This window comes from Anguilla anguilla, chromosome 9 (genome assembly GCF_013347855.1).
Source record: "Anguilla anguilla isolate fAngAng1 chromosome 9, fAngAng1.pri, whole genome shotgun sequence".
Classification (NCBI taxonomy): domain Eukaryota; kingdom Metazoa; phylum Chordata; class Actinopteri; order Anguilliformes; family Anguillidae; genus Anguilla; species Anguilla anguilla.
In genome coordinates, this window is record NC_049209.1 from 18,153,567 (window position 1) to 18,178,877 (window position 25,311).

At 40.1% G+C, this 25,311-nt stretch overlaps 3 protein-coding genes across 4 annotated transcripts in view; all 3 read left to right on the plus strand.

Moving 5' to 3' along the window:
• LOC118236738 (cGMP-dependent 3',5'-cyclic phosphodiesterase-like) overlaps positions 1-3,897 on the plus strand; it is a 69,574-nt gene extending 65,677 nt beyond the window's left edge. The window contains exon 31 of the mRNA XM_035435337.1: positions 153-3,897. Coding sequence (XP_035291228.1) covers positions 153-381 — 229 coding nt within the window. The 3' untranslated portion in view covers positions 382-3,897. The remainder of the gene's footprint in view (positions 1-152) is intronic.
• Positions 3,898-4,510: 613 nt separating this feature from the next.
• On the plus strand, positions 4,511-13,602 carry mtmr2 (myotubularin related protein 2). The gene is made up of 16 exons (XM_035433486.1): positions 4,511-4,765; positions 5,672-5,774; positions 5,961-5,984; positions 6,461-6,533; positions 6,862-6,956; positions 7,099-7,203; positions 7,477-7,581; positions 7,668-7,751; positions 7,939-8,088; positions 8,243-8,431; positions 8,536-8,721; positions 8,962-9,168; positions 9,777-9,869; positions 9,983-10,096; positions 10,659-10,835; positions 10,959-13,602. The coding sequence occupies exons 1-16, from the start codon at positions 4,686-4,688 to the stop codon at positions 11,121-11,123; spliced, it is 1,950 nt and encodes a 649-aa protein (XP_035289377.1). The 5' UTR covers positions 4,511-4,685; the 3' UTR covers positions 11,124-13,602.
• An 879-nt stretch (positions 13,603-14,481) lies between these two features.
• LOC118235745 (protein FAM76B-like) lies at positions 14,482-24,445 on the plus strand. 2 transcript variants are annotated; one of them, XM_035433488.1, is made up of 10 exons: positions 14,482-15,140; positions 16,243-16,307; positions 16,407-16,461; positions 16,730-16,885; positions 17,228-17,433; positions 18,369-18,419; positions 20,509-20,586; positions 20,756-20,888; positions 21,151-21,252; positions 22,461-24,445. In XM_035433488.1, exons 1-10 carry the CDS (start codon positions 15,054-15,056, stop codon positions 22,548-22,550), a joined length of 1,023 nt encoding a protein of 340 aa, XP_035289379.1. In that variant the 5' UTR covers positions 14,482-15,053; the 3' UTR covers positions 22,551-24,445. The 2 variants fall into 2 exon arrangements, with proteins under 2 accessions (XP_035289379.1, XP_035289378.1); XM_035433487.1 differs by having other exon boundaries at positions 14,501-15,140; positions 20,753-20,888.
• The last annotated feature ends 866 nt before the right edge of the window (positions 24,446-25,311 follow it).

A 25,311-nucleotide genomic window follows, 5' to 3' on the forward strand; every position in this document is an offset into this window, starting at 1 on the left:
ACATACAAATTTTATCTGTGCCTGCACTGTAAAATGTTTTGCGTTAAATCAGAGCACATTTTACACTGATAGAGTATACATTTAAACTCTGTTAGAGCTGACTTAGCACTGAACGTCTCTCTGCATCCCCGTCCCCTGTTCTTCTGAAAAAGGCTCCTCCAGGACATTTTCCCCAGGTCGGCAGAGCTTTACGAGAGGGTGGCGGCCAACTGCGAGCAGTGGACCAAGGTTTCCCACAAGTTCAACATTCGCGGATTGCCTAGCAACAACTCGCTGGATTTCCTGGATGAGGAGTGCGAGCAGATGCAGGAGCAGGAGGGCAGAGATGGTCCGCGGGCAAACGGCTTCACAGAGAATGAAGGGGACACACAGACCCCGTGACCAACATGCGCACAAAGACATCATAAAATATGTATGTGCAGCAATCTGTAGCGGCATACATTTGTGACAGAGAGAGAGACAGTTTCCATTAACCGCACAGACATTTTGGAGCCACAGTAGTGCTAATAGCAGAATGTTGTTGCAGTCATTGAAAGTGGGTTGCCTGGAGGCACTGCGCTAAGATACAGGCATCTGTGAAATATTTTCTACAAACACCCTGTGAATACTGTTCATCAATGTTTACTTTAACAGGAATAATTCTATGTGCTCTGACAAACTGTGGTGAAAACTTGTTGACTTTAATGCTAATTCTAGTGCGGTGAGTACAACCTGTTCAATATTTTAAATTAAGAAAATATGCTGCATGTAGGTTATTTGTATTTTATGTTTCATCTAGGGGATACATTTTGAACACCACCTTCTCATTTCATTTTACTTTTCATTAAGTTCTTTTGCAAAAAGTACATTTGTCAGTTTTGATATTGATCTAGTACTCTTAAAGGTATGGCATGTAAGTTTGTTTTAGAACACTTTTGTTCAGATTTGATTATATTTCCGTATATCTAGTCGGAAAGCCTCAGGCACTGAAATCGGCCATTCAAAATTTCACTGCGCCAGAATCTTAACAACCAATCAGGACAGCTCTCTGCAAGGAGGCTTCCCTACCTGCCTGTCAATCCTGTTGTGCAATCACAGTGCTGCCAGAGCAGGCAGGATGGGGCTACACAGATAAGAGCAGAGCAGAGATAGTGCAGAGATAGTGCTAAAGCTAGCTAGCTAGTAGAAAACGATAGATTGAGATATATCTGATGCAAACAGAAATAAATCTAGCTCTCTCTTGCCCATTTCTCTAAGCTTACACACTGCACCTTTTAAATGAGACAGTGTGACAATCAAGCATCTGTATTTCATTCTTTTTACTCCAACATTTGTGCTGCATGTGTAGGCCTACTTTTTCTCTCATGCCTATCATGCACACAAAAACCTATAAAATGCTGATACAAAGATGTTGGGATTTTGTTAATGGACAACCCTTGGCATTATAACTAGTTTAGTAAAGAACATTTCAACATGAAAGTACTCTACATCAATTTTATAAATCATTTTAAAGTGGATTGCTTTTTTTGTGATTACATAATCATACTGAAAGAATATGATTGTGACAGAATATGACTAAGTCCCTTTAAGAACATTGAATTATCATAATAACAACTTTGGGGTGTTTATGTAATGCCCACACTATTCTTTGACTGTTAAATACATTTAAAATACACACACAGTAAGACAGGATATCAGGGTGAGGAAATAGTGCTCTTATCTAGCAATGCAAATGTCTGTAGATTTGATGAAAGTGGTTGTAAATATATTTTTTGATGACGGCTGTAGGCTCTGTCATTCTGAAGTCAATCTTACATTATGTATGGAATATTGGCTTGCCTTACCATGTCTGACCTGCCTTTGGATTGAAAGACTCTGTGTTTGTATATATTTGCATTGGTACAGTATATGTTGTTTAACATTGACTGGAGAAAATACATACAAATGTTCTAAAAAAAAGCGCTTAAGAATAGAAAATTATATTTATTTTTTCTTATTTAAATCAACATGTTGGGAAGACTTATCAGTATGCAACACAGAAGAGACAAACAGTAATCAAGGCCTTTATCTATACAATTAATACAAGACAATACACAGATTACGGTGAGTCCAGTATTCTGGTGTTTAATTCCTATTGAGGAGTATACATAGATATTTGATAATATTGCACATGTAGTGGTCATGTTATTGTAAATTGTGGATAAGTCATGATGTTGCACCTGCTGTGCTCAGTGTGATCATAAGTGCATATGGGTATTTGACGATATTGCTCATGCCGTGTAACCATGAGTGCTCTTATAATTATGTGAAGATTAGTGTGTTTACACAGGCCATAGTCATTTAAGTAGTAATGTCAATATATGTTTCAATAAGAAATGCAAATACAAGAAATATATTTGATTATATGTAAAAAAATAAATAAAAAAACATTGTCAGATATTACATATATAAATTATTGCCACTTTCATAAACGTGGCTCTGCATGTACTAAAAACATATTTTATGCATCTGATCATATATGGAAGTGTCAATAATTATAATAATAATAATATATTAAATATATTCTGACATATATTAGATGTTACTTGTTTTCGTCTCAAATTTTGAGATATTTCTCTAAGGAATGTCTTCTGACACCTCTATAAATGCTAAAATTGCATCCATTAAATCATAAAATTACTTTCTTTATATTCAGGACCTGCCATGTATACTATTTAGTACAAGATATAAAAAGACATTCAGAACATTACAAGACACAGATATGAAAAAAACATCAATTAAATACATTTTCTATATCATGTATTCAGTAATCTTGTTGAGAGTTGGGAATGGGTAGGCCACTTCCTCTTGTGGCTACAAGAACAGATACATTACATGTTCCTGCATTGCCTTTCTTTGCTTTCAAGGGCAGCCATTCTTTTGGAAAACTTTAAATGGAGGGAATGTCTGGACTGGCATTGCATTTGTCAGCAAGTCAGCCTTATAATGCTTTGTAAATGTTGCAAAGTACAGTCTTGAAGCACTTTAACTGAGATTCCTTTTGAAATACTATGGGATTTAAACGTTTCCAGGTCCAGTTTGGTATTTTCCATGTGTTATAATGATAGGTATTTCCGAGAACAACCTTGGGTGTCCTTGAAATTAAACTCAGATACTTTGAACTAATCTTGCATATCCCTCCATGTGGTTTCAATCATTGTTTGAGGCTTATGCTACTTCCTGTCTTGTTTCCTTCTGCCTTTTCATTAATGCAAAATGCTAACTGCATTGGGCGTGACTTAACTGTGGATACTCCAGTATTTGTAATAGTCCATTTTAAATGTGCTCATTTGTACGTGTTTTTTTTATTAAATACATTTGGATTTGTTTCCCAGTCCTACCAGAAAGGGGAGGCCATTGCCAGTGCCAAATATGTGATATGTATTTAATTTCTCTTAGTCTTATCTCAATATATATCAGGGGTATATTGACATTTTTCAAATACTTTTTCATTTCTTCACAGGGCTTTTTCCTATGTGATTGCACTGCTGTACCTATATGGTTAGCATGTCGTTGTACCTACTGTTGTTTGATTTTTTCTGCTTGATTGGGTTTTACAGTTCACCAACATTCCAAAAGTGAAAGAGAAACGTTTTCAGGGATGTCCAAACATAATTTTTCAAGATCCGGAATTATAGCAATTCACACTAAATATAACATTTAATTGAAAAAACTTTGATGACTAACACTAAGGACTTTTCCAGACATGTAGAATGTTTTATTTCTCTTTGATATTGCAAATAAGTCTGATTGATGTCTCATTCTGTTATAATTTGTAAATGTTCTTTATGTTGATGCTGTACAGGGTGTGTGTATGAATATTTTGTGCTCAAACGGACAATGAACAAAGCAACTTAATAAAAAATTTCACAAATTGAATGATATTGCATGTATTTGGTCATCTAAATCTGCCATTGAAAGTATTGATATCAAAATGAGGCTAACAAACAATATTGGTTATCTTAGCTCACACAAATTAATCAAGCTCTCTTCAAAACAATGCTACCCAATGTTTCCTAAATAATTTAATGTAACTTGGCCCTGAGTTTTTTTTTTTTTTTTTTCATTTACCAAATGAAGGGAATGTGGTCATTCATAGTCCAGAGGTATATTCATATAGGCTAAGGATATAAAGTGGTCCATATATGTTATTATGTTTTCAGTGTTACTCACTCCTCTGTTATGATAAATTAATGTGTTTATGATTAGTGGCCCTGGGACAACCCATCCATTTCCACGACCGCCATCCTTTTAGTTAAGGACGATTAAGGTCATTTGCAAAGGAATTTGCATTAATACTTGAATGAGGAAAACAGGAAAAACCGTCCTCAGATTGCCTTTGATTAACCACCGTAACTACCTATCCCGAAAAGGGCTATTGATGGCTTTCTTTTATTGTGCCTAAACCAAAACGATACAAGATCTATTTGTACAGTCGCATCCGCTGTGCCCTAAGGCTGTGCCCCCTCTCAAAGCAGAGACAGGACGAAAACAAACCACACCCCTGTTAATATCGGGAACGCTGGGAAAAGATGGCAGCTTCCTGTACCCGATGAGACCAGTGTTCCGCAGTTTGGAGGCGAAACAACTTTTATACAGTTGCTGTCTATTCACACCGCAAATTACTGGGATACCTGAAACGGGAAACTGGACTTCAGTGTTAAAAAATGGAGAAGAGCGGAAGTATTGACAGTCTTGGGTCGAAACAGTCCTCTTCTAGACAGCCAAGTGTGGATTCGCTGTCCAGGTAGGGTTTAGCTAGCTTTATAGCACTAGCTCGCTAGTTGGCATAAAGTTGATCAACAACAGTTCGAAGACGCCGTCTTGATTACTTTCTTGAACTAGTGTCATGCTTAAGAAGAAAAACTAAATCTGCATACATAGTTTGTCGTGCATTCTGATTAGCTGGCTTCACATATGTCACAGATCCATCTCCCGGGCAGTTCAAAATTAATATAGCAAGCTAGCAGATGGCTTGGCTATCTTTTGGTTTTGCTATTCTGTCTTCTGAAATTCGTACGCCGTGAACACCATGACCACACAATCCTGACGTGGTTTCCAGTACCGAATAACTTAACGTACGTCAGTTAACTCGTGATGTATCATTAGCTGATGAGTTATATTATATGTAAAATTATCATCATTTTCGCAATAGGCTAAGTTTAGCTGTACTATAGTTTAACATTAGTCTGTAGCGTTGACTACTAGAGTTTAGAGTGGAAATGGTCTGTTGTAGGTTACTGATTGTCAAACTCATTAACTGTGTAACATTGTTCGCTAATCGTACCATATTGCTATATATATATATATATATATATATATATATATATATATATACATAGCTAATTGTTTTAGTTTACGATTAGACCATGGGTCTTATCCGAAAAGGACCGATGTGGGCGTAGGTTTTTGTGTTTACCCCAGTACTACTCCTGATTCAACTAATTAACGAGTCATAGTATTCAAGCAAGATGTAGAATCAGGTGTCTTAGTGGAATACGTGGAGTCCCACACGGACTAGGATACGATTGGACACCCCAGTACGAGACCAATGCTATTTTTTTCAGTGAGTGTGTGTTGGTGTTTGTAGACTATTGTTTACTGTCATGTTAGCTTCTGATGTGTGCTTGTTCCAATCGTCCGTTCCGTGTAGTACGTCCACCTCCCGATCTGACCGATCGTCGCACGCCAAGGCTCCCTCGGCTCTTTCATCAGACTCCGTGTCTACTTCTGCGGAGTTCTCCCCAGAGCTACGGGTGGGTACTACTTAGCCACAAGCATCAATTAACTTCCGTTGATCCAAGATGAGGGAAATGATGACATTAGTAAGGACAGCATTTAAATGCAGTCATAAAATGAATTGACATGTCATAATAAATCGTCGTGTTACTCTTATTTTATTGGTTATTTTGAATGTCAGACTGTTCTTTCTTCGTCCACAGAGCAGGACTAAAGTAGATGCCAAGGTAATATTTTATTGAATGTTATCTCCTGCAAAATGCATGTCAGTTTTTCTTTGATTAAAACAGGTATCACATGGTCTCATTTGTTAAGAAACAGACTCTTTTTAAAGGCCTGCAAGTATCTAAAATATTTGTTAATGCAGTCTGAAATTAAATTAATCTGTCAGCGTGAGTTGACAATCTCATATACAATTTCTTGATTAGATGTAACAATCTAATCTTATTTTTAATCTCAGTTTAAGGAGATGATTTCCTCTACAGCTAACTGTTAGCGGTCTAAGCAGAAATGAAAAATGAAAGTTGCTGTGTGTTCCTTTATAACTTTATAAATGGTTTTTACAAAGCGAGGTGCCTAAAGAGTGCTGTGCCTTAAAAGCTTTTCGGCGGCTCCTTCAGTGTGGTTATACAATGCTACTGTTAGGTGTAGAAGTGTGTGTACTGGCTTTATTGATGACTCAATACTTGTTCTCTGACACTAGTTGCTCAGGGATGCTAATAAACTTGCTCAAGAAGAACCACAATTGCTTCCAAAGGAGACTGTACAGGACACAGGTAGGTCATCAAATGGACACTTGGACTAATACCAGTGTGTTTTTCCCCTTATGTATATGCCTGTAATTGTATCAATATTTCGATACACACTGTTTGTTGTACAGATGTCATGTTTTGTCATTTGACAATGTAGCTGTAAGCCTTCAGGGTGCTACAGTTCTTAAAATGTATTGTTACCATACTATAATTTCAAAGCATCTGAGCAAAGGTTTGAAATTATGGACACTCAGTGCTGCAGAAAGGAACTTGGTTATTCATATCTACATTAAAAATGAGTGAAATTGCGCTACTATTTTCCAATCAATGTGATTTTTCCTTCTCGCTGCAGCCAAAGATGTTACTTACATCTGCCCCTTTCTCGGTGCCATTCGAGGGACAGTGACGGTCACCAATTACAGACTATTCTTCAAATGCACGGACAGGGTATACTCATTACAGTAGCTGTTTATATTTGGTCTAAAGGAGGTGATTGTTTTTTAAGAAACGGCTTCATGTATGGAGTGAATATTGACTCATTGTATTAGTATCAAAGGCAGGTTTTGATGAAAACCGTCTGGGTTCACAGGACCCAGCGTTTGTCCAGGATCTTCCTCTGGGTGTGATCAGTCGGGTGGAGAAGATTGGTGGTGCATCGAGCCGTGGTGAGGTGTCATACGGTCTGGTGTGCAAGGTGAGCGTGGGAAACAGTAGATTGTCTTTATATGGAGAACCTGTCAGTCATGCACGGTTACTTCAACTGTTTAATAAATGATTCAAGACAGACCAAAGATCTCAAATTTATGACTGATTCCAGGGCCTGAAACTTCATTGCTGCTAGTACTGTTATGTGGTCAAGAAGATTAAAACTCTCAAGTCACAATGTTAAACAAGACTCCTCACAGATGGACAGCATGTGCTGGTATATTTATTTTGTCATGTAACCAATCTAACTCTCTCTTCTCAGGACATCAGGAATCTTCGCTTTGCACACAAACAGCCAGAAGACTCACTAAAAAAGTCCATATTTGAGGTCTTGATGAAATATGCATTCCCTGTCTCCAATGGCATGGTAAGACACCTCCATGGCTGTTCCCTTGTGGCTGATGTTACCCCGTTGTGTACTGATACTCACTGTAGTTTTTGTTTGTGTTCCAGCAAATCTTTGCCTTTGAATATGGGCAGATTTTCCCAGAGAATGGCTGGAAAGTATATGATGCTCTCTCAGAATACAAGAGACAGGTGAGCAGACCTCTGAATTCCTCTCATTTTTCCTTCATGCTAAGTATGCTGCTTTTGTATAATCTGTGTACCATGGTGTGTTTGAGGGAGGTGTTTGTAGAGGTTTTCATCATCTGTCCTGAAGGTGTGTGTGTGTGCATTTTGAGGAATTGAATTGCTTGTGCCATGTGTGTGGTTGCTGTGGCAGGGCTTGCCCAATGAAAGCTGGAGAATCACAAAGGTAAATGACCAGTATGAGTTGTGTGACACCTACCCGGCCACCCTGGTGGTGCCTGTCAACATTCCTGATGAGGAGCTGAAGAGAGTGGCAGCCTTCAGAGCCAAGGGTAGAATTCCAGTAAGTGCCCACCCCCCAACATATTTCCATTAACCCTGTTATCCTGTTCGTACAGTGCCGTCCCTTCCTCCTGTAGAACTTGCTCTAGTGCAGTGGCTCCTCCCCTGTAATAAGGTATGTCAGTCATGTTACTGGGGTTTTGCCTGGTCCCCAGGTGCTCTCCTGGATCCACCCAGAGAGCCAGGCCACGGTGACACGCTGCAGCCAGCCCATGGTGGGCGTCAACGGCAAACGTAGCAAGGAGGATGAGAAGTACCTGCAAGCCATCATGGACGCCAATGCCCAGTCCCACAAACTCTTCATCTTTGATGCAAGACCCAGTGTCAATGCTGCAGCAAACAAGGCAAGCTCCCCACCACGCCTTTACTTGTTCTTACATTTTACTGAGAATATACAGTAGCACCTGCTGTCTGATTTTACTGTCATGTGTGTGTAAATCTGTTGCAGATGAAAGGGGGTGGGTATGAGAGCGAGGATGCGTATCAAAATGCAGAGCTGGTGTTTCTGGACATACACAACATCCATGTGATGCGTGAGTCCCTGCGCAAGCTAAAGGAGGTGGTATACCCCAATATTGAGGAATCTCATTGGCTGTCAAACCTGGAGTCCACCCATTGGTTGGAACACATAAAGGTGAGGGCACTTGGGCTTGGGAGTGCTATGAGGGAACAGGATGAACCAAAGGAAGAAAGAGTAAGAGATCAGTTCTGTTATTAGTGGCTGATTTTGTACTTGCCATGGAGGGAATATTTTCCGACATGGGCAAGCAACGCTTCAAAGTGAGGGACAGTTTTAGGCAAGTTTGAAAGAACTACTAAAAGATCCTCCCCAATTAGTTCTACCTCATTCACTGACCTGTCTGACCCTGTATAGCTGATCCTGGCGGGGGCGCTACGTATTGCAGACAAGGTGGAATCTGGGAAGACATCAGTGGTGGTTCACTGTAGTGATGGCTGGGACCGCACCGCACAGCTCACGTCCCTTGCTATGCTGATGCTGGACGGCTACTACCGCACTATCCGTGGCTTTCAAGTCCTCCTGGAAAAAGAGTGGCTGAGCTTTGGTCATCGCTTCCAGCTGGTATACTTCCCTTACACACGGCCTTGAACGGCCTGACACTTCCTGTTATAGGTCATGTTACCATACCCACCAGACCTTTGCAGCTCATGGCTTCCTGTTAGGGGTCACATGACCATGTCCATCAGTTATGGGGAGCTTCCCATTTCCTGTTACATGTTATTTGACCTTGTGCAACAGTCCTTGGCAGTCTCAGTTCCTTTTACAGGCAATGTAATAATCTGTTTGACACACTGAACACAGAGGTAATGAGATTTATTTTTTTCTGTGGGTTTGTGGTGTGTTTTTTCTTTTCCTTTTTACCTTTATAACCATGGTTATGATGCAGTGAATATGACAGATTATATGATTGTCCTATTCAAACCCTTCTTTTTCAAACCAAACCAGATCAAAACACATAATAGCAATACTTACTACAGTGTTTGTTAATTTTAATTGTGTTCATGGTCTTCGGGTTAATGTAATTTGAAATACTGTAGAAGGAATCCATTTGGTCTAATGATTCCCCCCTTCAGCAAATACTATCTAGCAATTAAGCAAGTGGTACCTTTTCAAAATTCTGTGAGTTTCAGGACAGCCACAGATCTGTCATGTGACCTTGTCCCTTGCAGAGGATTGGTCATGGGGATAAAAACCACACTGATGCAGACCGCTCGCCCATCTTTGTGCAGTTCATTGACTGTGTGTGGCAGATGACCAGACAGGTAAGGCACTATGACACAACTTGGGATGGCTTTGATAGGGTTGCATCTGTAAAAATACTTTATATGATATGCAACGTTATAAGCACTTTGTGTCTGGATGTTTTTGTATGTAGTTCCCGGCAGCCTTTGAATTCAACGAGTACTTCTTGGTCACCATCTTGGACCACCTCTACAGCTGCCTTTTTGGGACCTTCCTGTGTAACTGTGAGCAGCATAGAGTAAAGGATGTAAGAGCACCTTCCTGCTGTTATACATGTACATTACCTTGAGCTGTGGCTCAATTTGAGTGCTAATATTCATTGAGAGCATTGTTCCGAAAAGGAACTGTACCTGAAAGAAAGGTTTAGGATTACATCACCAGTTTTTGTCCACTATCACGCAATACTCTTAAAATAGATTAACTGGATTATGTATTATTAGTAATAATAATAATAATAATAACAACTTCTGGACTTGATGTCATTTAAAGATGTTGGCAGTTTTGGGTTGCATTTACTACATGGATAATGTGTGGTTGTGAGTGGTTGTGTTCAAAAATATACATCTGCTTTTGTAATCAGGAGCCTAACTAAAGTCTAAATGTTACATGTTGAACTCTTGGCGTGCTGTTCTAGATGTCACTAAATAACTGCATAATATAAAAGCATGTCCAGCATGTTTATAAGCCTACCATGAACTTTGTTCATGTTGTTTTCTTAAGCTGAAGTATTGTCTTTTAATGTCAATATTTTGTTTATCAGACACTGTAAAACGTATCTTTTACAGCCCTGTTTTAATGTTTTTTTCCAGGACCTGCCAAAGAGGACTGTCTCGCTGTGGTCTTACATAAACAGCCAGCTGGAAGATTTCACAAACCCCCTGTACGTCAACTACTCCAACCACGTGCTCTTTCCAGTGGTCAGCATGCGCCACCTGGAGCTGTGGGTGGGGTATTACATCCGCTGGAACCCTCGCATGAGGCCGCAGGTGAGCTGAAACCCTGGTCTGGGTGACAGTGGACAGGGAAAAATTATGTTCACTCACAACAAGCTGTTGTGTAATGCTGTGGTTTTAGGTGTGTTGTGTGCCTGTTTCTTTCTTTTTTCCCAGGAACCCCTGCACCAACGATACAAGGAGCTGCTGGCCAAGCGGGCGGAGTTGCAGAAGCGGGTGGAGGAGCTGCAGCGGGAGGTGACCAATCGCTCTGTCTCCTCCTCCTCGGAAAGGGCGGGGTCTCCTACACGCTCCGTCACGCCCGTGCAGACCTTCGTGTGATGGGATCAGGGGCGGGTGCTGGCACTCTGGGGACCTCCTCCACAAACTTGTTCTGAGCAGTAGGCTGCACTCTTCAAGAAGCCCCTCTGCCTATATTATGGAGATGGAATCCCGGTGCTCCGAGGGATCCTGCGTCCACTGCACACAGAACCCTGCTGCCGGAGCGGAAGAGGACCTGAGGTTCATTCGCTCAATGCCACAAATAGCCTCGCACTATAGCCATGTTTTCCTCCTGATAACTCTGTGGATGGGAGAGGTAGGACAAAGTCTTTACCCTCTGCCTTTATTACACAGTTATTATTGTTATCTTAACGAAATCCAATACTTGTTATTTATTCTTCCATAGTAATTGTGGAAGCTGGAACTAAAGGCTGAAAGCTGACGTTGTCAGACGTTTGTACGTGCGTGTGCTTTGTTCAGCTTGTTTAAAGTAAGTCTCAGGCCAGCACTCCTTGGTAGGTTAGTTTCAGCTGAACAGCACACTCCCTTTTAACGTATCAGATGGATATCGTCAACTACTGAAAAATTCCAGAATATTTATCCACAATCAAATAGGATTCTGTATATGATGGGAGTATGTTTCTCCTTACCTGTGAGATATTTCGATTTGAGGTTGACAGTATGCCAAACCTGAAGAAATTCTATTCCCATTCCCATTGAGTTCTGTACCTGCTTTGTACAGTACAGGTCTTGTGAAGGCAGGTGCTTATAAATATCCAATAGCACTGAGAAAGTCTCCTATTTCATTATATCCACTAGCAGTATGAGTAGAATCTTTGTAATGGTGAGTCTGTTCAGAATAGAAATGCATTCCAGGCCTGACTGCTCATGAATATATGCAAATTGTTATACAAAGAGCAAACTTCTTACAAATTATTTGGCGGAGACTGGAGGCAATAGAGTGCTGTGTCTTGTCAGTTAACAAAATGTCTTTGGCAAGCCCCCCTGTGACATCAGTGGGATGACTGACTGTACAGCGTGTTCAGAAATGCATCATGGGGAGAGAGGCATTTTTACACCCACGCCTGCCTTTTAAATGGACCATCATGGTCTGAGAGAATTACATTAGAAAAGGCTATTTTGATGTAAATGCTCTCGTTGAGTCTATGATGCATAGTTTAGCTGACTCCTCACTGTTCAGATTGTATTTAGTTCAAATGTTTTGTTTGCACTGAGGAAATTTGTAATTATAATTATTTACTAGAAGTTGCAAGCAATTTGGAACAGGGCAAGCAATATAAGGAACTGACTGCCATACCACATGACCTCTGGTCATCAATTTGGACCCCATACAACTCCGTATAGCTCAGTATAGTGTTAATATTATAGGTATATCTCAAAATTAAAAAATAATATAAAATGAATTAGGCTAATTAAAATTATGCTAGGATTTTATTTGCTCATGGTAGATATGTTGCTTAACATAAGTATTTTATTTGATTAAAGAACCCAGAGAAAACCAGTATAATGTTGATACACCACTTGGAACCTGCCACCATAATCAATTACACATTTTGCAGCAGTTTTCATTTAATTAACCCCAAAATGTTCTAAGAGTTGCCTGGCTGCAATCCTTGTATTGTAATGTATCAAAACTAAAAATTCAGGCCTTTCTCTGTATATTTAGTGTGTAAATCTGAACTGATTTCAAGCTCACAAATTAACAACATAACTACTTCTACATTAGAAAATGACTTGCATGTATGGCTGGGTCAGAAGAACCTTGTTCACAGTACTGTGTAAAAAATGTCACTGTTTACCATGTTCAGTTTCATAAACACTTTATATAATCTCAATATTTAAACTCTAATCTCATATTTATTCATGGATAGTTGGAAAGAGAGGTTATTTTATGTATGTTAGTCTGAGTAACCAGATATTAATTACACCTTTCAGTCTCAGTTAGACCAGTAAAATACAGCTTGCAGTCCCAGTATATTGTACCTGTAATTTACATTAAGAGTGTGACAATATAACTGATTAATATGGTTGCAAACATATGCTCAATGGTTAATCTTAATGTCAGACTAAACGTCAAACACTAATCTTAGAATAATTTCTATTATTTAAAAAAAACTACAATTTTCCACAATTAAAATGTTTCCCTCCTCCCTTTCAGACTGTTTAAATAAGTATATAAGCAAAGAATCATTGCTGTATAATTCCTGTTCTGAACGTGCATACTTTGGCAGGATTCATAAACTCTTTTTGATTTGTATTGTGCATCTTTGACTGAAGCCCACAGCTGGACAAAAAAAATTGGCCAAATTAGTATTCCACCCGCTTGACCAGAATTCATCAGGGAGGCGTTAAAAGCCTCCTCAGTGTTTGTCAACACAGCTTGCCATCCCTCCAGGTGCCAGGGAAACTTTGTCTGAATTCCTGAATTCTTCATTCCACTTAACATGTCCATTCCTAAAAGCTGTTGTTGAGTAGTCATTTTGTTCAGCATTAAACAAATAAAGACATTTTGAAAACATTTTCATTTGCGATGGATTCGTTTTCTTGGTTGGGCTGTTCAGTACAAACCTCTGTTGCTTCTTGATTGTTGTGTGTATTGTTTTATGATTCGAAATGATTCATTGTGATTTAGATTTTCGGTTTTCATCCTACACAGAGCTGAGTCCTGCGCTTAGAGTTAGATGTGGTTGTGCATTTACAGAGTAGTTGTGAAATATTTTGTGAGAAAGTCCTTTACTTTAATGAATGGCCTAGACTTTGTACGTACAGCATGCCTACACAGCTCTAACAATACAGCCTTCTCATACTTTAGAGCATCTCATTGGCTTGTCATGGGTTTGTCTTGAGTGTTGCAGTCAGTCGGAACAACATGCATCCAGTGCCATCCAGACATTCATTTTCAGTGTGCGCTTTTACCCACTGCACATTATGGGTGTATTGAACATTTCATGTTTTCATGGTCCCTCTTTTTTTCTGGGAGGAGTTTGAAGCCCAACCCATTGATTTAATTTCCTAATGACCATTATTTGTGGTGCAAACAGGAGAATACTTTTGGAGGACAGTGCAGAATTATACTTGGTGTATCACCAACTTTTTGGGATGGTGTTACAAATTAATTTCATGGAATATATTTAATAAACGGCACCTCAGTATTCAGTATGTATTACATTAAGCTGCATGTATTTATAACGATAGCTACAGTTCTATTCTATATCAGTGTATATACATACTGTGGCCTAGTAAAATTTCCAATACTTCTACATATTTAAAATATATATGCATGCTTTGTATGCATAAAAGTGCATTAATTTATACAGTACAATTTAATGGCATGTTTTAAAACAAACAAACAAAAAAAAACATGAAAGTAGAATTGATTATATTCCTAGTGTTGATTTGCAGTACTCTGACTTCCTTTGTCTGTATGGGGGTGGTCTTCAAACATGTCAGGAAGTATTTGTTTTTCATAAAAGGGTCAAGAATTTGTTTTTTTCCCAAAGAACTGTCCTGACCTCCACGTTGGCCAATTTATGTCAAGAATAAAAACCGGGCCGTACAATTCTTAAAGGGAGTATAGTTTATTCTGATTGGTGTGTATAATTCAAAAATGTAAATTCCCGCCTATCGGTCATGAGCTGTGGTTGGCTCTCAGCTGCTTCCTTCCGGTGCGATTAACGACGCGGAAACAAAAAGAAAAAAAGAAATAGAAAAAGGAAAGAAGAGGGGAAAGCAGAGAAGACCTGAAAACTCTTATTTTGTACACTGTATTTCGATTTTAATGGAATATATTGAGGATATGAGACAAATGTTTTTAGCCACATAACTTTAGATTGAAAGTGAATTATCCATCTACATTTTGATGATAAACATTTTTTGAATTTTGCCCTTTTAGCGTACACACATAGCTTGCTAGCTAGCTAGTTTGTTGGCTAGCCCTGGTTATTTTATTTTGTTTGATTGTCGATCAGAATGGCAACAACTGCCCTGTACGCCTGCACGAAGTGTAACCAGCGTTATCCGTTTGAGGAGCTATCACAAGGACAGCAGCTGTGCAAGGTTTGGAAATGAGTCGAAAGACAAAATCGTGTGATTGTTACTAGCTAGAACCTCCGTATCCGTTTCACGCGGCGCCGGGGATGCGTGTTTCCTCAAATACATCTGTGTACTCACGGTGCCCCACAGACACAACAACGTTAGCTATAGCCCACTAGCCGAGGGCTCCGGCAGGTTACATAATATTTTCACTTGAAGTGTGAATCCAGGAACACAAAAGCAGAGACCTGAAGTGCAAGTGTCATTCGACAGGAAATCAGTTCGATACAGTAGATTGTGCATGCGATTAACCGGTCTACTATTACTAAGCTCCGTGATTCACCGTCTACGATTGTACCTGTTGGAAACATCTATTATTGAATATCCTACTGTAGTCTACCTAGTAAGCTACGCACATTTACTGTTCGTGTTACCAGCTAGCTGGGTAGGTAGAAAACCTTCATGATGAACCGTTATTAACAAATTCAGCATAATAAATGTGCAGATAAATTGCTAATTTACAGTTTGCTTGAGCCATTTTAGTTACCCGAATATCTGTTTTGTAAGGGGCTGTGGTCCTTTGGCTATCTTATTGAGTCAGCCTATCTTCTAAACGTCACAGAAACAGGGTGAAAGTCGATTTTAATAGTGTGTGGGGTGTCCAATGTGAAGATATATCAAATATAATATATACTAGATGTAACGTTGTTGTCTGTCTAACCATACCTTCTTACCTTATTTAACCTCTGCTGTCTGATTAGCTGAGATATCGATAATGAAGCTACCGGTTGTAACTTTCATTAGGATTTCACAGCTCATTTTCCTGATTAAGCCAGTGATAGCTAGCCACACAATCTAAAAAGCAGACAATGCAGGCTCGGTAAAAAAAGGAATCGCAGCAAGTGATTCAAATCACTGTGAAGTACTGGTTAGGGATGGGAACGTGTGCTTCTTGTTTGGTGTGTTGTTGATACTCCGGGTGTAGCATTAAATTGTAACTTGTATAAATTAATTTCAACTCTACTCCGTTCTCTAAATGTAGCCTGTATTTCAGATGCTGCTTTGGTTGAGTGCTTTTGATGAACAGACAAACGGTAGCATTTTCGTTTGTTTTGTGTCAATACAGGAGTGTCGGATAGCACACCCTATGGTGAAGTGTACATACTGCCGATCAGAGTTCCAGCAAGAGAGGTAAGACTGGCTGTTCTGAATCCTCTCTGGCGTGGGTTTAGTTTGTCGATTTTCGAGCTGGCCTGAAATACTCTGTATTTTTCTGCTCCCTTTAAACAGCAAAACAAACACCATTTGCAAGAAGTGTGCTCTGAATGTCAAGCAGTTTGGAACGGTAAAATAAAATTGTATTTATTCCTTGCGTGATTTACAGCATTGGTAGTTTTGCTATTTTCTTCCACCATACATACAGTAGTGACATGCTGGTGGGAATGTTATTTCTTTCACCACTGGAAAATAAGACCTATGAAATTAAAACTAAATTACACAGCAGGGACAGGAATTTTAAAAGCTCCCCCAAGATTTTATGTCCAGTCTAGTAATTCAATTGACAGCCTCCCTGTCATGATTATGTTTGATATATTCCCTGTTGTTTTCCACAGCCCAAGCCGTGCCAGTACTGCAATATCATAGCAGCGTTCATTGGGACCAAGTGTCAGCGCTGCACCAACTCGGAGAAGAAATATGGGCCCCCACAAACCTGTGAGCAGTGCAAGCAGCAGTGTGCCTTCGACCGCAAGGAGGAGGGCAGGAGGAAGGTACCGTTGAACTTTGAATGGTCATCTGGATATACCGTTTGATATCTTTTAAAAATAAATTTGGCAGCTGGTGTGGGGCTGAGCATTGCGTCGCCCTGCAGTGCTACTGGCCGCAGTTGGCATTGGCACGGTCCAAATGTGGGGCTCATTCACGCACCAGTGTGGTGCCTTTACCCAATGAGCCACCCAGTAGCCTTACAGTTAGATACCTAATCCCAACAGACATGTTGTGCACGCTACAGTTTTATACATCGTCCTCCATAATTTCATATGCCTCTGTGTGGGTGTGTGCGCTGCACGCTGTGAGTTTCTCACAAGTCCGCTTTATTTTTTGTGTGTTAGGTGGATGGGAAGCTGCTGTGTTGGCTCTGCACACTGTCATATCGCCGTGTCCTGCAGAAGACCAAGGAGCAGAGGAAAGGACTGGGTTCTTCCCACTCCAACTCTTCCTCCCTCAGTGAGAAGGAGCACCACTCCAGACACCACCACCATCACAACCACCATCACCATAACCAACATCAACACCGGCACAGCAGCTCACAGAACAAGTACGCTTTTCTCCCATTTCCTGCAACCCTGGTCCTGGAGAGCCGCAAACTTTGCTGGTTTTTGTTCTCACCTTAAAATCAGTACCCGATTCAGACCCAAGTAACCAGGCGAAGTGAGAACTGTGTAATTCCTGTTTTAATCCATGTAAGTGCAGAGTAACTACAGAAACCAGAAGAGCCTATGGCTGTCCAGGACCAGGGTTGTAGACCCCTGCCCCTAGACCCTACTACGGTTCCATGATATGCTGGTACTAAAAAAAAAAAGTTTTAAATGGTGCAATGACAGCATTTTGCTAAATTTGATACTTTATGAAAATGCACCTGACACTGCTTTCTGTTGCAGAAAAATGATTATTCAGTGGAAAATGAATACTGTGTCTAAGAATTGAAGGGAACATTGACATAATGGGAGTGTCTAGTGGCCTGTTGGTCCTGTCTGTATGGGATACAGGAGATTTCATGAAATGGTATCTTATCCAATAGGTTCACCATGAGCACCACAAAGACTTAAATTGTGCCTTATTCCTCCTAGAGGGACATTTGACCTCATTTATTAGCCAAACTTGTTTCTTTCTGTCCAATCGTTTAGACGGATTTGGTATCGGTACCAAGGTTGGTACAAAGCTGGTTTTGGTATCAGTCAAAAATTTTGGTTTGGGCACAACACTAGTTCCCTACTATTATCTGCTGTTTCTCCAGTACTTTCTTTGTTTTATTTCAAACCCTGATGTGGGTGCTTTCATCGCTTAACCTTAGTGTTGACCCTACTTCATCTGTAAACCTGTGCTTCCTCTCTGTACTTGGGCAAATGTCTCATCTGAAATATTACATTTTTACGTTAAAGGTAAAAGCGTATGTCGAGACCCTGCTTTGTGTGTGCGTGTGTATACACACGTGTGTAATTGTTGTGCCTGGTTATGTTCTGTGTGCTACAGACTCAGCAGCAGCCTCAGCCCGGAGCAGGAACCAGGACTGTGGAAGCAGAGGTGAGACTTCTGCTGCAGATGTGTCAATAGTTACAGTTTGTCCACATTAGGTGTGGTTTTGTACCCCTGCTATAGTACTTTGGATGAGGTAAAAACTGACGTTTCAGAACAGTCCTCTCCCTGTCAGGTGTTTTCATCTTTCCCAATTCTTTTATGACCTAATATATCCACTTGTAGTTCCTTGTGAACTTGTGAAAAATAAGCACCACAGTAAAACCACTTAGAAATATTAAATCAGTGATTTATTAAATGCAGTGAAAAAAATGTCAAAATCAACTGAGAATTATTGAACATAATGTATACAAAAACAATTTCATCACTTGGATAAATCAAATTTCTTCATTTAACTTAATCATATTTTCTTAAGGGAGAGCCTTTATTTGTGTAGTCAGCAAGTAATCACCATGACAAATTATTGCAGTGTTTTGCCTTGATTTAAATAAAATAAAATAAAAATTTAAACATTGGAGACTGTTGGGGAAGTGGGGATAAAGTAAAATATGTGTTTAACAGCTAAGGCCCTATTTTACCATTCAGCACTGAATACCAAACACATGTGTATTAACAGTTAAAAACCTCAGTTGTCCAACGTGTAAAATTAATTTATTTGATTTAATTCTTAATGATCAAAGACATCAGTTATCATTTAAGTCGCTGAATTCATTGGTAGGCAGAGCAACATGTTGGATCAACCGTTATCAAAATGTACAACTTGCAATCAAATAAATTAAAGAAATTTATTTAGTGAAGTATTCAAAGATGAAAGTTTAGCTTCCTTAACAAATAACAAATGTTAGACATGGACAGGTTACTGTCACAAAATAAATAAATGAATGAAAATACCAAACTACAGCTTGTTTTGTTGGGGGGGGGGGGAGAACCCACCCTTCTCCTGGCCTGTTTATGCTTAATGAATGAAGACCAAACATCAATATGTTAGGAGGTAATCCCGCTGAGCTATTGAACACCTCTTTTAAAAAAAGTTTACTTTTGCTTCTAACAACAGAGGTGATAGTTGAAGACACATACTTGTAAAAGCCATCCAGTAGTAATCTACCATCAGCCAAAATATTTTCCATGTAACAAAACCAAATTTCACCGTGCTGGTTTCCACTTGAAACTGGAACTGCTTCTAAAAATGTGGATTTCAGTTGTTAGGCTTCAACAACCATTATCTATATAGACATTACGTTTTTCAGTCATTGATTCATTTAAAATGTCACATTGCTTCCAAACTTAAAATCAAAAGGTACATGTGGCATTCCCAATAGTTTGCATGTTCTGTGTTTCCACCAGTAGGTAATAAACTAATAAAACTTTCTAGGGTGAATTCCAGGACACCCTAGGTTTGTATGCATTTGCAATACCCTCAATGTAACTCTAATTGACCCAAAAATGTTTCCTTTGATGTTTGTGGAGGGGAAAACTGGGATAAAGAGAGAGCATTCCTATGGTCAAACAGAAACCGACTCAATCACAATGTAGACTATGATCAAGTTTGCCAAATAAAATTATATTGTGTCTTACAAAGGCAACAATCAAAACTCAATATCCGACAAGACATTTATTTGCAAAGAAGAAAAATAAGGAGCTATTTGCAAACTGGTTCATCATTGCATGGACATTGACATTTTAGCTGTTCTATAGTAGGGAGGTGACATTGACATCAGATGACATCAAATATTCCTGTTTGGCTGGTGAATGGGGGGGTCTGATATCTCCGATTATAATGCACAAACTGTTGTGCCAGTAACAAGTGCCAATATGGATTGTAAAGTGTCATATCTGTCAGGTTTTCAAGAAAAAGATCTGGTCTCAGGCCACGACATTGATAATAAGTCTGCAGACATAAATCGTGTGGGAGGATTCAGTTTTTTAAAAATGATTATGCAGGCTATAGTCCCAGCATCAACAACATGAAAGAAAATATTTTGTGCTTTGTTTACACTATAAATGCTGTTTTTGAAGTTCTGCAAGGTTTTCACATGTAAACCATGATCTTGTTATTCATGAAATGAATGTGGAAATTCATCTCCATTTCGGGGACCCTTTTGGTTGATCACTGGCATGTCTCTTTTTTCTTGATCAGCCATAAGTCATCTTCGATCCAGAACGACACCCCAAAGAAGAAACCCAAACTGGAATCAAAGCCGTCAAATGGAGACAGGTGTGTGTTTTCGCATGGGTCTGTTCAAGTGAAAATTGTTGCTTTGGCAGTAATGTTGTGAAGGTTTGGTATAAGCTCTGCATGAACAGTGTTTCTCCTCTCTGACTCCCTTCTTTCTCTCCATCATCCTTTTTTGATTGCTCTCCTTCACTTTCTTTATCTGTAGTAGCTCCATCACTCAGTCCATGGACTCTGGAGGAACAGACAACTTTATCCTGATAAGTCAGTTGAAGGAGGAAGTGATGTCATTAAAAAGACTTCTTCAGCAGAGGGATCAAACTATACTGGAGAAGGACAGGAAGGTATGTGAGAAATATTCTGGATAACACAGAATAATGCAGGCTCTGCCCCAGCACAATAAGATAAGACAGTCTCCCAAATAACTTCAATGCAGTGCAGGTAATCCCTTCCTTGTACAGCGTTTTTTCCTCGAAGGATTTCACGTTAAGCTCATTACCTCCACCAGTGCCTGGTGTGCGCCAGCTGAGCTCACACCTGTCACAGCAGAAAGCCACGTCCGGCAAAGTCATTAAAAACATGTTTGTTTCTCGGCACGCTTCCCAGCTGACGGAGCTGAAAGCCGACTTCCAGTACCAGGAGTCCAACATGAGAGTGAAGATGAACAACATGGAGAAAGCGCACAAAGAGGCCGTGGAGCAGCAGCAGGTCAGTGGGCGGAGCGTTCTCCCTGCACACAGCTGACGTAACCCGTTTGGGGTTACGGGCACGCGCTTGGGGTGGAAAGGGATCGGAGAAGGCACCCGGGGCCAGCCCTCCAGAGATTACTACTATTTGAGATTAAACTATTCGGCCAATCAGTCAGGGTGCAATAAGATGAAACGGGGAGAGGTCTTGCTCTTTCATTCAGTGTGCCTTCACTCCCAGCTGTGTGTGGTTCTCATCACTTTACACAGAAGCTTGGAGGACAGCGCAGCCTGAGGTTCCTAGGTTCCCTTCTGCTGCCTGTCCACAAAGCTTTGTTGGAGATAGGCTAGAAAGCCTTTATGATTTCTGCCCCTGCTGCTCGTAATAGCCTGCAGAATGATTTGAAGCTTAAATGACTTGATTCCTCTCACTGTGTTCTAAACTGTTGTTAGGGCTATGAAAGCTGCTTCAATTGGAAATGGTTACTGCTTTGAATAAGTTGTCTGTTTTTATTCCTGCTTTACTCTTACTCTGTCTCCATCTCATGCACTCTCTCTCACACACACACACACAGGTTTTTCTATATGTATATATATATATATAGAGAGAGAGAGAGAGAGAGAGAAAGAGAGCCCCTTAGTTCCAGTGAAGGCAAATCTTAAATCTACAGCATACAATCACAGTCTAGATGATTCTGTGCTTCCCCAACAGTTTGGGGAAGGCCCTTTCCTGTTTCAGCATGACAATGCCCTCGGGCACACATCAATGTCCATATAGGAATGTTTTTGTTGAGAACACTGACTTGACTGGCCTGCACAGAGCCCTGATGGTCTTTTGGCTGAATGGAAGCAAATCCCTACTGCAATGCTCCAACGTCTAGTATAAAGCCTTCCCAGAAGAATGGAGGTTGTTATAGCAGCAAAGGTTGGACCAAGCTCATATTAATAATGCCTATAATTTTGGATGAGATGTGAGGTGTCCACATACTTAAAAAAAAAAAAATAAATAAAAAATTTATATTACAGTGGCTGGGGTTGCTCTTCTGGTTCTGGCATATGTCATGGAAAAAACCACCAAGTAGGCAGGGTCAGTGTGTCTCAGAACAAATGTAATTTAAGTGGCGTTCGTCTGGAACGTGATTCTTCCCATTTCGGAGATCCTGTTCTAATGGTTTGTCAGCTGATGCGGTGTGGTGATGTGCTCCTTCTCTCTCTCTCTTCCTGCTGCAGGCCAAGAACAGGGAGCTGCTGAAGCAGGTGGCCGCCCTGTCTAAGGGCAAGAAGTTCGAGAAGTCAGGGAGCACCCTGCTGTCACCATGAACTCACTGGCGTCATCACCCACGGCTCTCCCCCCCACCCACACACTCCAAAACACCAACCTAGAATGGAGCAAAGACAGTTCTCCATTTAACACTGATTCCCTCTTGAGATCATATTTATTTTTTTACTGCTTTCCTTCCTTTGGATTCCTTTTGTTTTGTTTTTGAATTGGGGACAAAATTGCAGGAGACATCAGCTTGAATCATGAATACATTCAGCACCCTCATGTTCACCACAGGCGCATTCTTTTCACTTATGCACTTTCATCTCACACACACAATCACACACAGGCACACATACATTCATTCTGACACTCGCACATGTGGTCTCAAATACAGATGATCGCATAGGCACCTGCTCATATCTGCAGACGGAATCTGCATTACATCATGCCCAGTCGCACCATGACTGTAAAACCACAGTCTCAGAACGGAGCCTTCTGTAGTGTGACTGGTGTGTGAAAATCATATTTTGTTTGTCACTCTTTAAGAGGAGCGTGTGGTGAATTTTTGCTCCGTTCCCAGACTGCAGAAATGTTTGGTGCACTGTGAGGAAACTGCTTGTAGGAGCAGTTGGGGACACTGAACAATGAAAGTAAGGGGGGGAGGGGGGTGAATCTGTCAACACCCCAGGTTCCAGGACATTTTATTTTTATTGCTTACTATGCCGTTTTCGCATTTTAACAGACCTGCACATATCCTGCATGTTGATGCACATTTTTGTTTTATTTTTTTTTCCATTGTGTTTTCCACTGAACGTATTTTTTTAGTAGCTATTGTATACAATTCATTTTCTGATGGATATAACTGCGTGAGCGAACTCCGACTGGGGAGTAGAAAGAACCGCTATATGCTTCACGACCCTTCGCCGGAAGACTGACTTTGCGGTCTCATGTACTGTAACCTAATTTTTAGATGAATTTCAAGAATCAAGTGTGAAGGTTTCGACGGTTAAGGCCTTTGTGTATTTAAAACTTGTTACTTGTATCGGTTCCTAGTAAATATGTGTAAGGCGAATTATTATAACAAACAATATACTTTTAAAAACATCTACTTGACTTTTTACCGGTATGTGGAGAGTATGGGGCTGTACCTAAAGCTGGCTCGCACATCCACTTTTATACTTTTTTTTTTTGTTTGTTTTTTTTTTTTCTCAAAACTGTTTCAGAAATATTAAATCTGGTGAAATGCCCTCTCCAGCTGGTCTCTGTATTTGATGTTTTCTACCAGTAAAGATGGTCAGCATTATGTTCTCTTCTGCACTGTATATCTCCAGCAGAATTGACTGTGCCAATAGAGGGATCTGCTTTGTCTACTTAAAGAGGTGATTTAAATTATAGCATGAAGATTTATATTGAAATGTTCCCAAGCATTGCTTCATGAAAGTACCTTAAAAGCTGCCTTTTTATTTTCTATATGGATATGCTAAAGTAATTTCATTGTGTTTTGACTACTGGAACATATTCAATTTGGTATGGTTTGCTTGCCCCCTTCTGTAGAGCACCATTTCACAAAATGTTGAATTTTTTACCCTGGTTAACTGCTGTGTTTTTTATCCCTTTTCATTTAAAATACATTTTTAGCTTGCTTGCCCAGGTGTGAAACATGCTTCAAATGCACTCTGATGCCACTAATTAACACAATATTCTACCATTGGTACACTGGTGTTGGAGTAATGCAAATTGGGTTGTGCTTTTCTTGTCTACTTTGCTAGAGCCCTGTGGTAATGCCACTGCTAGGATTCATAGTGATGAAACCACAGCTTGCCTAGAGTGAACCTCAGACCTACAAACTACAAATGTTTTCTGTGTATATATTATGTAATTTGGCTGCACATTAACAGCTGTGTGCTTATTCATATCAAGGTTCATGTGCTTGTAAGGATGGCCCTCATGAGTCTTTGGTGACATGCTAAAAAAAAAAAAAAACATGTTGATACTGTCCAATTAACACCTTCCATATATGGGCCACTAGATGGCAAGATGACTCTAGATGACAAATGGTCAGTGGGCTAGAGCAAACCTTACTTTCCAGTGTACAGAGCTGTAACATGTTCTCCCTGACCGCATGCACACAGCACCAGTGTTGGCCCCTGATAGTCCCTGGTTCTTCACCCCTGGCATTATTTACAAAAAAAAGCGTTTTTGCAAGTTAATGAAAAACAAATATTCAACTGGTCCAGACATCATCTGAGTAATTATGTACAAATATATATATTTTTTTCTTGGCTTATAAAAATAGACTGCTTTACAAGTTTGTCAATTTGGCTGGCCACTTATGCAAATTTCCAGGTTGGGAACACTTGTGGTAATGTATTTGATGCCAGTACTTTAATAGCCATCTGAAAAGCACAGGTGTCAGAATCCAGACCTGGAAGACCATACTGTCTGTCGGTTTTTGGTGTGTTTCAGCACCAGTGATTAATTTAAGTTGTCGTTTGGCTAAAAATTGCATGTATTTTCATCTTAACTGGCTGCTGCTTGAAATAAAACCAGCTAATACCTGCTGACACTGCCTCCGTCCAGAACATGGGTTTGACACCCCTGACTTAAATATAGGCCAGCATTTCCAGTTAAACCGGAGATCTCAAACTTCCGTCCGGTAGGGCCACAGTGTCTGCTGGTTGTTGTGTTTTCCTTTCAGTCAGCAGCCAGTTTTGGCCTTGGAAACAAGGTGTGTGGACTCTAGCCATTCAGGGACAAACTAACTTGGATGCTTAAATGGACAGAAAACCAGAAGAATCTGCTGCCCCATGGAACATA

What these genes read in the sequence shown, in the direction of transcription:
- mtmr2 (XM_035433486.1), top strand. Translation starts at nt 4,686, where the DNA reads ATGGAGAAGAGCGGAAGTATTGACAGTCTTGGGTCGAAACAGTCCTCT. An exon ending in GGACTAAAGTAGATGCCAAG is followed by an intron (nt 5,985 to 6,460) that starts GTAATATTTTAT and finishes CTCTGACACTAG; the next exon opens with TTGCTCAGGGATGCTAATAA. An exon ending in TCTTCAAATGCACGGACAGG is followed by an intron (nt 6,957 to 7,098) that starts GTATACTCATTA and finishes CTGGGTTCACAG; the next exon opens with GACCCAGCGTTTGTCCAGGA.
- LOC118235745 (XM_035433487.1), top strand. Translation starts at nt 15,054, where the DNA reads ATGGCAACAACTGCCCTGTACGCCTGCACGAAGTGTAACCAGCGTTAT. An exon ending in ATGTCAAGCAGTTTGGAACG is followed by an intron (nt 16,462 to 16,729) that starts GTAAAATAAAAT and finishes TGTTTTCCACAG; the next exon opens with CCCAAGCCGTGCCAGTACTG. An exon ending in AAGCCGTCAAATGGAGACAG is followed by an intron (nt 20,587 to 20,752) that starts GTGTGTGTTTTC and finishes CTTTATCTGTAG; the next exon opens with TAGCTCCATCACTCAGTCCA.